Raw genomic sequence first — 14,907 nt, 5'->3', positions numbered from 1 at the left:
CTTTCCCTTGGACGCTAGCCTGGTCCAGCGCTTTTTTCGTCTGCTCTCGCGAGTAGAAGTTCAAAGAGTAGCCCGTGCGAATATCGAGTAATTTCGTCGCGTTCGAAATAACGTCGCTGAATATGCAACGCAGCGTTTTACCGATAGAATAAGAGAACCCGCCGAATTTTGATCGTTTAGCATGCAAATACTCCCAAATTCAGACGGCAGGCTCGCTCTTTGCCGATGCGCTTTCGTTATGAAGCACGGGCAGAGAGACAGAGAAAGAGGCTGGGATCGAAAAAGCCCGGCGTTTATTTCGTTAGCTCGAGATAAACTGTCTCGATGCTCGAACAGCGACAACGCGATTAATCTCCTTGGAATCACTCGAATGAACAGCGAAACACGCGGTGCACGCTGATAATCGAAGAGCCATCCGAAAATTTTAAGAGCCATCTGGAAATTATAGGATCCATCGAAAATTTTAAGATCCATCCAAAAATTATAAGAATTACCCGAAACTTATAGGATCCATTCGAAAATTATAAGATCCATCGGGAAATTTTAAGATCCGTCCGAAAATTTTTAGGTCCATCCGAGAATTATAAAAATTATCTAAAAATTATCAGAGCTACCCAAAAATTATAGGATCTATCTAAAAATGATAGGATCCATCCGAAAAATTATAGGAACCGTCAAAAAATTATAAGAACTACCCGAAAATTATAAGATCTATCCGAGAATTATAGGGACTGTCCAAAAATTATAACTACCCGAAAATTATAAGATCCTTCGTAAAACTTATGATCCCCAAAGTTGTGGAGTACGTCACACGTACCAAAACCTAACCCAATTCCGTCCATTCGATATCGTTCTTTTCGCCCATTCTGTCAACTGTCGTCCAAGCTTCGCGTCTCGTATCCTATCCCGAGGGATTGCAGCGAGCCGCCGATAAACGTATGTACGTTTTAACAAGAGATTGCTGGTTCTGTGCAGGCGATGCTGAACGCATACGTCACCTGTCTTTGAAGAGCCTCCTTCCAGACACGAACGGCTACATGACTTACGAGGGCAGCACGACTCACCCTGGCTGCTGGGAGACGGCGGTATGGCTAATCCTCAACAAACCTATTTACATAACAGCGCGAGAGGTGAGTGTTGATCCTCTTTACCTTCCCATCCACCCGATTTGTATTCCTCCCACGAGCCTTTTTCATTGGCCTCTCCGGCGTCGATTGGTCAATTAGTCAACCCTCTCGCCTTCCACCCCCGCGTGAACGTAACGCGACCCTAATTTTTCGCGCGCCAGACGTATCCGAAGGTGAGGAGGAATTTATATCACCTCCGTTATCCGTAACGCGTAACTTCGAACCGAGATACGCCAATCTCGTTAAACTATTTGGCCACTCCGAGAAGATGTTTCGCGAGGAAAAAGGACGAAGCCACGAAGCCGAAGCGTTCGCTGAATTCGAGCTACGCGCGGGGGTAAATCGTGCAACGCGAGTTATTAATCTCTTTCTCTCGGTTTGCAGAATTAATCGGGGGACAATAAATAATTTAATAAGACGTCGGGCCACGCCGATACCCTAAGTACATTACTTTCCAGATTCTACCCCGGCCATTCCGGCTCCACCACTGCTTCCCTGCTCCTCTCCGACCACGCCATTACTTAACAAGCTCTGCTTTATGGTTAAATATTGAACGAGGGAACGGCATCGTTACATCGTAATCCTAATCCCATTTCCAGCTTTACGCACTAAGGAAACTAATGCAAGGTCCGATGAGCACCCCGAAAGCACCCCTGGGAAACAATTCGAGGCCGCTGCAGGATCTTCATTACAGGACTATACGGACAAACATCGATTTTCGCAAGGTGAATTGCTCTCTTCTATTTTCCAGTTCCTCCTGCCAATTTTTCCTCGGCCGAACGCGATTAGCCGACGAGAAACCTTGGCTGGAAACGCGTGCAACCGAGTTCGATCGCGTCGTTGCACATGGGTTTGCTCGGGATTCGAAGGAAGAGTAGATCGATACGGTTGTGGTCTCGCGTTTTTGTCTCGTGCCATCCTGTTTCAGTTTCTTTTATATTTTTAACGGCATGTTTAAAGATGCCATAGGAATTTTCCTCCATTTTTCAATAGAAATTCCATTCTTAGACGGACGTTTCTAGTAGCGTAGCGGTGACGTCGATCATTATTTCAGTAGTGGAAGTAAATAATAAAAGAAACGAATTAAACTCGTGCAAATTTATTGACAACTACAATAGCATCTAGTCAAAGCTTCGAAGTGTAGAATTCGTTAAAAATTTGCTCGAAAAAGACACTAAATCCACCAGAATAGGAGGTTAAATTTGATCGGATATGCATCATGATCATTCTTCATTTACATTTTACGTTTCAACACATTGCTGACCGGTCACGAGTTAACTCGTGTTTGCACTTGCATTATCTATTTCAATTTATGAAACCCAGGGCGATATAGAATATTGCAGAAGCTTTGTTAATCGTGTTTAGTCGTGACGTTCTTAGTTATTTTTTAACAAAAGAAAATACTTTTCTTGGTATTTTGGTTCTTATCACAATTTCAGTAGTACATCGCGTTCAATTACGAAATAATAGCCGATGACATGAAGTCATTTCTGTGTAAAATTGCCGGTCAACAATGTGTTGAGATATGGGAAAAATATAAGTCGAGAGGGCTAATTTTAAAATTCAATGTACCACCGTCCAATTTCATATTCCTTACTGTGTTCGATTAATGGATGAAACTAAATTCGTGTATTCGCCAGCCAATCGAACGTATCAACAATATCGATCAGCATAATATTTGGTAAACAATCAGAGGTTTCATTTCCGTTGTAAAATTTCGCAACTTCGTCCGATCGAATTCGCGGATTACCGATATCCTTTTACGTCAGCATTGAACTATTAATCGAAAGCGTACGTTATTTCTTCGCAAGCAGCGACCGGACGCCAAGTGTCCATCGATGGCCCAGGACATGCACTATAAAGGTAACACAGGACATTATCCAGGCTCTAGCAGCCCTACACTCCGTACCATCTAGCGAAGGGATCGTCTCGATGAGAATCTGAAAAGATGACTTTTTCTTTCCAGCGAACACGTGGCAGGACGATGGCTCCCTCTCGCACAACGTCGTTTGAATCGCGGCCGCCATACAAAGCAGAGACGTTTTCGGCTTTCAACGCGACAGGTTCACGCGAGCATTTCCTAAGAAAAATCACTGTATAGGCTTGACATGGTCACGGTTCAGGGAACTCGATTCGTCCAATGGCAGACGCGCTCTGTAAATCGAAGATATTCGAATATTCTCGCATCCTCGCGGTCGCAACAAAATGGCGGACGCGGGAATAGGTAAAGATAATAGGAATAGGAGAGAATAGGATTAACCAAAGGTTCTATTCGTTTTCCCGGGATGTTTTAATTTTAAATTCTACTTGTTTCGTCAAATTTCATTCCAAGATCGTTTATCGAACGAACCGACGAATTTTCTTGCGGAGAGATTTAGGAAACTTCGATTCGATCGACGGAAGTGGTGTAACGTAGATCCAAGATCAAGCTCGTTTCGAATCGTAACGATTTGGAATCTTGGAAGCTGGAAGTTGCTGTAACTGAAATTGGCAGAAGAAATCGATGTAAATTTCTGTTAAGTTTATTCACGAGAGTCGAAAAATCGGTACACCACGTGGTCTCTCGGAGGAAATACAGAAAGATTCGATACCCGGAGGTAAAAATTTACTCGTTGGTGATCTTCGCGGACGCGGACGATTAGGACAAGGCGTGTTTCGAGGCTGATTTTCGCCGATTTTCGCCGATTCCCGGCAGCTGCATGGGTTCGAAAGAGGTAGGAAGATTCACGAGCTACCAGGAACGGGCACGGGTTCCAGAGGGTCGTTTCTCGAGCCATCGCGACCGAACCGATTCTGACGGGGATGATAAGTGTGTTCGAGCGCGGCTGGAATTTGTATTTGTCGCCCGAACACCTTCAGGAAATCGTTGGCCGTCGTTCTTTCGCGGGAGACGAGAGAAGCACCCAGAATCGAAGCGAACGTACCACGGAATGGAAATATTTCGAACCCAGCTGATGTCCAATAGCTAATTCAACGCGTTTCTCGCGAATCTCTATGAGAAAATCGAACTTGTGTTTGTCTCGTTACGGGTCGATCGATTTTTCTGACTTTGGAATCTCGAGATATGACTGAGGGGTTGTTGCGTGAGAGATTGCACAAGTAATAGCAAAATTTCTAATTTTAATATTTTCAATTTACGATATAAATTTAAAATTTGTTAAAGTATCGGGAGAAAAATGGAATCTGATGCTAGACAACCTTCCTGCCAAATAAGAGTCGACGCGTCGATCGGAAAAAGGGAGTAGGAATTATTTGCAAAGTCGTTTGGTAAATTTAGCAAGAAAATTTCGTTGCCGGTTGCTCTTCCAGATTACGCGAGTAATAGAAACACTTCTAATTACGATATAAATTAAAAATTTGTTAAAATATCGAGAGAGAAATAGAATCTGATACTAGACAACCTTCCTGCCAAATAAGAGTCGACGCGTCGATCGGAAAAAGGGAATAGGAATTATTTGCAAAGTCGTTTGGTGAATTTAGCAAGAAAATTTCGTCGCGAGACACCGCTGAAAGAGTGGCCCCGTTGCCCTTCCTGCGATATTTTCTTATTTCCGAACCAGAGAAGAAACGTGTGCCTGTCGCTGCTAGCAGAAGAATCGTGCTCGTTCCGCTTCCGAACAAAACCACCCCCGATGAGAGAAAAGTAATCGTAATCCGGCCATCGACTAGGCCAGTATGCTAATAAATGGGGGTTGCATTGTCGACTTACTTGACAGGTTTTTGTCAATTATTTTGTAGCCAATATACGTAAACGAGACGCTGAACGAACGACGAATAGAAACGTGTCAAAGTAAGAATTCTTTGGATGATGATGGTGTAAAACGATCGAATGTTTACGTTTCCCTGGGCGGAACGAGCGATTCGACGAGAAATAGCTGAATGTTTCGGTGGATGAGAGTGGAAGGGATGATACTTAGAGGGCGGGTGTGAAGAAGGAAGATAAAGAGGGAGAAAAGGTGTGAGATGAAATAGAGTCGCGTGCTAGACCAACCGCAGTCGCGAGGAGAATAAATTGGGTTGTTCGTAGCTTAGCCGAATGGACGAATGATCCAGCGCTTTTGTATATAATACAGATACTAAGAAACCGTAAGAAAAAGAACTACTATTAAATAGGCGTAAGCAGATTAAGAGGTCACTTAGAGGGAGCTGGTGGAGGAAGAATGTGTATAGAAACTAACGTTGTATCATACGAAAGTGAACGTTTAACGATTGTGGTTAATGAATAACGATAACAATAAACGCAACGTTATATTGTACGACCACTCGACTTTCCAGTTTATCCTGTCTTCTCCAACGTTTCTTCGAGTAATTATTTGTCGTAAATTCAAAGGTTAAGAAAACGCGGTGCACTCTTATTCGGTAAAGAAGTCATTTTAATTAAAGGTAGGAAAATAAGGAATCATAATACAATTATAAAGATACAATGGAAAACCACGGTAAAATATAAAGTTTGACCCGTTTCATCCAATCGCGACGAAAAATAACGCGAAATTGACCTCTGAGGGTCAAGAAACAATAAACGCTTGGGTAGTTACAACCCCTAACTGTTTTATATCGGTTCTAAACGTCGGAGACGATTTAAGACAATAGTGACAATGCATAACATTGTCTTTTAACGCTATTTCCATTCGGTCGTAAATTAGATACAGTATATTTTTCATTTTAATATTCATTTGTGATATTTCTTCGATGCTAGGTTACATTCTTGAAACCTAGGTTCGTGACAGTAAAATGGAGGATATACACGGGGAATCCGTGAAAATAATCAGTGTCAATATCGTGAAATAATTTTTGCATCCCTTTTCACGAAATCTTGCGAAATAATTTTTGCACCCCTCTCCTCTTCTCCCCACCACACCCCAAATCTTCGGTCCACTTCGAAACTCGAAACAAATTGTATAGACAATCGTGTGTTCGCACGATCCTCCACGTCGAGGTCGTTGACGATGGCCGCTCCGTGAATTCGATGATACTTATTTATTTTTCGAATAATTATTCGAAGAAACGGACGATCCATCGTGAGCCCCTTCGCGAAGGACAAAGTCCCGTGGGACTCGCAACAATCTTGCGATAGGGCAATCGAAAAATCCCTGTACATTGACAAATTGTCCGGACGGAAATTGGGTCGAAACGACGGGCAAAGTTCGCGCTTGCGAGGCTGCGTCTCATCCTTCATTAATTATCCGCCTTGTCGCGGCAACTTTCGACGACGATGCTCCACAGGGACCAGCGAGAGGTAAGTGAATTTCATTTTACGAATTTCCAGCGTGAAATTTTCGCGCCCACTGCGCCCGATTTTCGGCCGATCGATCACCGAGCGTAGTTCGCCGAGTATGTATTAAGATCGATTGTCAATGCGATGAAATTGGAAATAGTAAACGTATCGTTTAATTCTTTTTGTAGGATTATTGCAAAGGAAGAGGAGAACTGAACTCGCTTGGTTTGAACTAATGAAAGAATATATGTATTTTTGTATAAAACGATTTGGAGGCGAGGCTTGACAGGGAACTGACTGTCACGTTTCTAACGACACTGAAGAAAGGGAAATATTAAACAAAGCCGGTGTCGATTGGTGTGTACCCAGACTACACATTTATCACTGTTGCACTTTAACACTTTTATGTCCATAAAACACCGTTTCCAGAGAAATATGTACCCACGTCCTAGATTGACACTTTGACTGCCACGTTGGTCATATATGACTGGCCACGGTTTCTCATGTGACGCCATGATGGTCATTGGTGACTGGAGCGCTTGAACTACTTACAATTGTAAAAAGCGAATGAAAATTGACAGTTAGTTGACTGTCAACCGTTACCAAGACGCCATACGGTGTCACCCGTGATCGCCGATAAGATAAACGCTGCATTGGGTAAGAATGTTATCTTATATCACCAATTTATTATTATTTTGCCAATTTATTACTATTATTTATTATTATTTAAAATACTCCTTGAGCGAAAGATGTAATTTCGGTGTGGCAGTCAAAGGGTTGAATAACCTTCGACGAATCCGAATGGTATATTTACGAAAATTAAAATTTAATCGGTTCTGTAGAATCTTAAAAATACTCTCCGATAATCGCGATAGTCGATTCCCGATTTTCTTTCTCAGTCGAGAAACGATCTCTCGAACTTAATAAATCACGACGCTGTCATTAGAGGCGAAACAGGAAATGCATCGGCAGGGTAGTGTCCGCTGGAACGTGTCTGTCAGGATAATGTACCTTTGGAAAGTAACGGCGCAGACGACGGCACGTCAAAGTTGCCCGGGAACGTTTCGCGACAGTCGTGACAAACGAAACAGCCAAATATTCAATTTGCGCGACGAGATCCGGGACTAGTCCGCGGAGAATAGCCCGCGTCATACAGACTAGACAGACTTATCAGAACGCGGGCGACGTCTGACGGGGGCCATTGACGTGCTCGAGGCCGTGGAAGCCTCGATTACGATTCGATCGAGCTGTTTTATCTCTCGCCTGTCAATTAGCCGGCCCCGGCGTCAGCTAATTGTTCCAGCCTGATAGCAAAGCCACGGTTTTCCAAGGGGATGCCATTGCTTTAATTCTTCGTGTGCTTTTGCCTGGATAGAGGAATCCCGCCGATTTTCTCCGGGCAGAGAAAATAATTTATACGAATTCAGCACGAACTGTTTCTACGGATTCGGTAATTTGTTCCATCTCTCGATGATATTTGCGATCATTCCTCGTTTCATAACCGTACATATTTACCGAAATTTCGTATCTGTTTAAATTCTACGTTTCCCAAACGGGATCTTTACTCTTCTCCTATTAGAATCGTCGATTTCAAGCCTTCATTCGTATTCGTTCCCCATTTTATTTGGTAAAATCGGTGGAAAAGTATGTATCAGAAACGACTTGTCAATTTTTTCAATCGTATAGGAATACATTGAAACTGACAGTATATTTTTTCCTTCTCGATAAATCGACAAAATCGTCAAGGGTCATTTTCAACTCAAACTCTCCAATCGTTGATTCAATTTTGCATCTAACCTCTCTGAACGTATATCGCTGTATGTTAAAACTCGAAGAAAAATATCGCGATAGAAAAATATAGAGAAAACGTCCTTTCAAATTTCATAGCTCTCGAAAGGAAGTTTCGATAGGTCACGATCGATTAACCTTTACTTCCTTCCGACGCCACTGCTCGAAAACCGTTACGTTTTACGAGTAACACACACGGCACATGTGTGTCCCGCATGCGCCAAACACACGTGTTACCAATTATTCATCTGCACCGATACGATCAAAACTCCCATCAAAGCGTATCGAACTTCGCCATTTTTCGACCCCGTGTAACCCGTTCGCCCTTGATCGCAGCGCTCTATCGACGACACTATCTCGATGCGCGAAGCCTCGCCTTTAATACGCTTTTTGTTTCGTCCTTCTACGGCTTCCCGTTCCGGAGATACGGTCGTTTAAAGTCAGGCATAATTTTGAATATTTCGCTATCGCTGTCTCGCTCGCGCGGTCGGACCTCTCGCTCCCTCCCGCTCACTGACCTGCCCCATGCCCGCTGCCCACTGACGGACGCTGACTCAGCGTTTTTTTTTTACTATTACTACTACGCCGCGTGCGTATTTCCGCGACGGAAAAGTAGGTCACGCCGCTTCCGGCAATTCGGCCGCCATTCAGCTTTTCCCGTGCCTAGCTACGCTGCACTTGCAGACGCCGTATCTCGGCAACCGATCGAGATATCGACGTGAAACAAAATCCATTCTTCCAAGGAAAGTCTCCGCTATCTTCCACGAGAGTTCAGTACAGTCATATGTCCGTATAGATTCTATTCTTTCGCGTGTTTTAACGCGTTCGTTACTGTCGATAATACGTATCTCGCGCGAATTATCGCGAATGATATTATAGGGTTAGAATTTTGATTAAAGAATGTGATTTTAATATAATTTTTCTTAAATAATTTTTGGTGAAGGAATTTTGAAATGGTGGGAGTTATCCCTACGGGGTTTGTCTTTCATTGTCTCGCTGTACCTGTAGCTTCCTGATGGTATCCTAATGGCCGTTTTGCTATGTTACGTTGCAGGTCGGTAAGGCTACCTAACATATAACTAGAAGATACTTAGATAAGATCGGAACTGTATTTTTGCAAGTCGAGGATTCGTCGATTTTAGCAATGAGGGTATGAACGTTGAACTCGCTACAGAGATTGATTTTTTCATTATTTTTTGGATCGAGAAATCCGAGGTGAAATTTTTATTATCGAAATGAGTTCGGTTATTTCCATTCTAGTCCCTCTGGAGACTTTTCGCACGTGTGGTAGAGAGGACGTGGTTGATTCTTTTTTAATTTACGGCGACAATGGCACACGCTGCTCGAATAAAATAGAATGCTTTTCCACGTTTGTGCAAGCATAGAACAATATAGCGCTGGAGTACACGCATCGTGCCTCATTTAAAGAATATTCGAGGGTTGTTTTTCTGTTTTCTTCCTGCACAGCGTTTAGAAGCTCTGTTGCTTTTAACCGAGACGTAGCAGACTCTATTTTTGCAGTGTATTGTGCACCAGCTACCATTGTACCCCTATCTTGCTCATAAACGTTCAAGTTAGCGCTCACTTTGCTGATAAACGCGGCAACTTTAAGTGCAGTCAGAGAGAACTGCGAGGAAAAAAGATGGAAAAACACGCTGTGTGCGTTGTGCGCAACAAAAAGCTGAAGGATTTATTCAAACCCCTTCGCAGTTCTCCAACGATGGTACGCTACTGCGCGAACTCGACTCGTCTAGAAATTACCTAGTATTCCAAAAATCGTCTAACATCTCAGACACCGTGCAGAATCCGTGCAGCATGAGATATTCCCCAACTCCGACGTTGACCTATAGCTGTAATATAATTACGTTCCTATAGGAATAAAAATGAAAATTAATTTTGCCAAGAGTGGCTGCACACTTGCAGGCCCTGCAGGAGCAACATGCGTGTAATCAATCGTCTTGTTAATATTTATTGCTAATTTACTATCCAATATGCACGTGCAAGACAATCAATTATTATTAATTACCTATTTAATATAAATTAATAAATTATTCAACAGAGGATAAAGAGGGCGTCGACGTAATTTATCCTACTACGTTAGCTAAATTACTACGTTAGCACGCTTAGTTACTACGTTAGCTAACTAATTGTAAAACTCTATCAGCAAGACAATGGACAACCCACCACCCCTGTACTACCCGCTAGCCTCCTACTCGTCGAAGATCGGTAATTTACTATTAAATACTACAGACATCGTTCAAACGTGTTCCTCTTTCCAGCCTCGATCATCGCGTCGAATCTGCGACCCCTGGAACTTGCGAAGAACGCGTCCTCTCGAGGACGAAAGATGAAAAAGCGATAGTGGATTAAAAGGTTGGAAGAAAGTTGCATCGATACAAGCTCGCACGCGAGTATCACTCTCTGGCAGAGGCAATGAGCAACCGGGTCTCTCGTCGGTAATTACGTTGACCTGGACCGACACAAGGGAAGAGTTACGAAGAGAGGAAGAGAGGAGCGGGAGAAGGGTCGAGGGTGTGCTGAGTGGCAAAGTCGCGAACGAGGTAAGAGGATGAACGAGATATGCTTACGAAGCTTCGAGTCCCTCGAAAGACAGAGAGATCTTCTCGCCAGAGGGTGGAGATCGGATGAAGAGGAAGGAAGACGTCGCAGGCAGAGGCAGAAGGAGAAAAAGGAGGAGAAAATAAGAGGACGGCACTCGATTGAAGTGAGAGGAAGAGGCCCTTCGCACTCTTTTATGGAAATTAAGGATGTGATTTCGGTTCCCACGGGAACAAGCTTCATCCTCTCTAGCTTTCTGCTTTCCACCCGGTCCTTTGAGGCCTCTTCGTGCCTCTGCGGCCGCCATTTTTTATGGACCACTCTCGTCGCGTCGATGCGGCAAATTGTAAATTGATTTCCACCTCGACCCTGTGGATTTCCGGTTAGGCGGCAACTCCGGACCGAGATTACGTGGATCGCGATCGAGGATCGAGAAAACCCGATTATCCCTCTTCTTCGCTCGATAATTACGCTTTTAGCGTAACTTCGCGGCACTGAGAGATCGTGAAAAGTATTTGGGGAATTTTCCAATGATCCTCGAATCGTTTATTTATCGTTTCTCGATCGAGAAATTATTATCTTCGAATTTTGCGTTTGAAAGAATCTGTCTGTTCGAATATCAGAATTTTTGGATTTAATCGGACGGGTGGACGTCGCTGGGATATGGGCAGAAGGCAAGCTGTAAATTACGGGATTGGCGATGACGGATCGCGACGATAGATTCGCAACAATCGGTCATGAGGCCACAAATCTCTGGAAAGTTAGACTCAGTCAGCGCGGGAAATACGACGATAGACTGGCTCCGAGGCACGGGTACGGAACCAGACTGAAATATCACGGCCACTGGGTAGCGTGTTTGCGATCTATTCCTGGTACAGCCACTAAATTTCCCGCCGCGCCCCGCCTCGCGATAGCGTTAGAAAAAGGCCGTGGCATGTGTTCGATAACGCTTCATTTGCACACCGGATACGGAGGAGTTGCACCCGCGTTATGGACGTGTAACGTCACGGTGCACGTCGCGTTGATTAAAATATTTTCACTTTTAAGCATTTCGTTTCAATCGCGTTAACCGCTCGTATTTCTAAGTTTCTCAAGCTTCAGCTTTTGACCGAATAAATATTGACTCTCGTTCGAGCAGACCCTATTTATATTCGACGTATAGTTTTAATTATTACCATATACTCAGCAGCTAGAGTGGATAATAGAAGTGCAAATAAACTGGTCGTTTGCAAATTTTTTAACATCTTCTTCCGAATATTAAATTGACTAATTTTACACCATTCGTGTTGACAGGTAAAAGGTACGCGAAATATTCGCGAATCGTTACTTGACTTCTTACCGATCTTCGGTAATTATACGTACGTACGTGTATGTTGTGTTCAGATACCACCACGAATCCAAAATTAATGTAGGATATTTTTAGGGACATAGACGAAGAATTAAGCACTAGAATATCCGTTATGGTCTTGTGGGCGTAGGAACTGTGTTTCCTCGCTTAGGTGAGGAAACGTTTGTTTATTGACACGAGGGTTCGCGGTACGATACTCGTCGAGGGTGTAGCAGGTTTGCAAAGACAGAAGCTCGTCAAAATTCGGTGTCCTAAGCTTCGGCACTTAGGATATGGCTGCCACATGGGCCGTAGGAGGTCGTAGGAGGTGGCCTCGCGCTACCCCGGCTTTCGCGCGAGGGTGACCCCTCGGAGGCCCTAACCCTGAAGTAGGAGTCTCCTTCACCCTTAATCTTGGCGTGGAGAGAGTTTCTCCTCCTTCGGGGAGGCGCTTGTCCTCTAGATCGACTTTAAAAGGGCCCGTTCTGGAAGACAGAGTCAGTTGTTAAGACAGTCGTCAGAGATAATAGTTAAGAGAGCGTTGAGCTACAGTTGTGAAGACAGTTGAGATAGAGTTGTCAATTAGACAATTTCTATAGCTGTCAGTTGTCTAGTCGAAAGTTAGTGAGTCGAGTTGCTGTCATAGCCATCTAATAAAGTCTAGTCAGAGATTCTCTAGAAGCAACTTCGCTTGGAGCATTTTAATAAACCCCCTCCACCTTGATCCCTAGATTAATTTGTAGGGGAACTTCCCCCACAGTTGTTAAATGTCGGCTGGACCCAGGTATCCTCGTGTGGCGGCGGTGCTAGAAGGGACGAACGGGAAAGGAAGGGATCCTGGGCCTGCTAGTGGCTTACTATCAGTAAGGCTACCCTACTAGGCAGGCCCCGCCTTTGACGAGGATAGAGGATTATTGGAAGGTCTGGGAGTTATGTATACGGGAAGCGGAGGTTTCCCGAAAACTTACGAGAAAGTCCTCGAATCCACCTAGTGGCAAGGGTGGGAATAATGGTCGCTACAAATTACTCCAAAATTGAATCCTACCCTATCCCAAACAAAAACCCGCGCGTCTATCAGTTACCAATCTCGAGCCATTTTAACGGTCCACGAACAATGTCCAAAACCGCATGAATCAGGCGAACGTATCTCTTAACAAGATCATGGAACACCATAGGACAACTTCCGTTGCAGGGCGAACGATCAGCCGCGGCGAGTCGATAATCGATTAACGCGGTGGAACCTAATCCGCGATGATCAACGAGGTTTCCGCGGTTAATCGGACCGTTTTTGCCAGAGGAATTGGATTCCCGTCCGCGGAGCTTCTCCATTCTCGTTCTTAACGCGAACGACGGCCATCCGATACGATCTGCTCCGCCGGCACGATTTGTGCCCGACCGTGTCCGTGTGCGGCCCTGTACGTGTGAAATGAGGTAATAAAAATATTACGAGGACCTCTAATCTTTCCCGTATAATGGTATCCATAATTCCTCGCCGCGTTGTGGAGTCATGATCGGATCCGGCCGTCCCTTCTTCCGCTCCCGATCCTCGTTCGTCTTTTCGAGAACCCGGTCTATTGGACATAAACCGTCACGATAGTGGGTGTTAACGTCGCCTTCTGTTCCATGTACCTATTTTCGACAACGGCTCGATCACCCGCCGTGTTTTCCCGCCCAATTTTCCATGAATCTCCCGATGAATCTTCCAATGAATCTTCCGATGAAAATTCGAAACGGTTGAGGGCGGGGGGTAATTTTTCTCGAGGAGACCGATGAAGGAAGCTGTTTCAGGTGAAACGATTGCACCTAGATGGCAATTTCCGCGAGATCTCGTTATTCCTCTTTACCTTTTCCCTTTTTCGGCGAGCTTTGACGCGCGTGTCGGGTAACAAGGGTTGAACGCAGGAATTATTATATAACCGCTGCATAGCAGTCTCCGCGAACGGATAAAGCGCTTTACGATCGCTTGCACGAAGGCCTGGATATCGGGTCAGCGTGTTAGGTCGAACTCTGGGGAGACCTTCCGCGATAAAGATTCCGCCTTCCTAAAGGATCTTCGAAATTATGGACAGTGGCGGGGAATTTGTTGATAACGATTCCCGCGAATGGGAGAGCCGTCGGATTTATGGATCGTGTAACAAGGAAGCTGCAAGAACGAGATTTCGAAGAGATTTCCGACACAGTCGCGACAATCCGTTTAAGAAATTTCACGGGAATCGATAGTTTATTCGATCGTATTAAAATTAACGTGGAAATTAAGCGATATTAATACTTTGACTATCATGTGCTTTTTATATGGTACGCTCAAGGGGCCACGATTAAATTTTCATTATTCTTAGGATATAATGATGAATTATCAAATGATATAGCGAGGAAAACAAAATGGTGGAAATTATTAATGTTTTCTATTGAAAGTTCTCTATTTATTTATGTTCTTCAAATATTCAAGAATTGGTTAGAATAGAACAAATAGAAATTTAAAAAATTAATATCGCTGAACACGTGACCACCATGCCAGTCAACGTGTTAATCTTACGATCAAATCTTCGGAGCCCTCAGTTCGTGTCTCACTCATTAATGACAGCCTCGAATATACTTGAAACAAAATTTCTCAACAATTTATTCCGATTTTTGATCATTTTTGTGCATCGATCTTGTGAAAATCTTTGACGTGTTTCCAATATTTTTAATAAATTCGATCTTTCGGATTACACGAAGAAAACAGGGTGCTACAAGGGAAACCAGCGTACAAAGGAGAACCACGAACCGAAAGAGGTTAAGAAAGCCAGGTCTGGAAGATCTCATCGAAACAGGCTGTCTTTACAATCATGGGAGTACCCATTACGAAACGTCCACAATGACGCGGAAAGCTACTTAAAAGCCGATAACGCGAT

At 43.9% G+C, this 14,907-nt stretch overlaps 1 protein-coding gene across 1 annotated transcript in view; it reads left to right on the top strand.

The window, feature by feature from the left end:
- CARPA (Carbonic anhydrase-related protein A) overlaps nt 1–3,207 on the top strand; it is a 200,758-nt gene extending 197,551 nt beyond the window's left edge. The window contains exons 8-11 of the mRNA XM_017899294.1: nt 976–1,130; nt 1,727–1,852; nt 2,942–2,990; nt 3,076–3,207. Of these exons, the coding sequence (XP_017754783.1) occupies nt 976–1,130; nt 1,727–1,852; nt 2,942–2,990; nt 3,076–3,140 (395 nt within the window). The 3' untranslated portion in view covers nt 3,141–3,207. The remainder of the gene's footprint in view (nt 1–975; nt 1,131–1,726; nt 1,853–2,941; nt 2,991–3,075) is intronic.
- Nucleotides 3,208–14,907: the final 11,700 nt, after the last annotated feature.

Source organism: Eufriesea mexicana, unplaced genomic scaffold (assembly GCF_001483705.2).
Source record: "Eufriesea mexicana isolate 0111107269 unplaced genomic scaffold, ASM148370v2 scaffold812, whole genome shotgun sequence".
NCBI lineage: Eukaryota > Metazoa > Arthropoda > Insecta > Hymenoptera > Apidae > Eufriesea > Eufriesea mexicana.
This window is presented reverse-complemented; position numbering and strand designations above follow the sequence as displayed.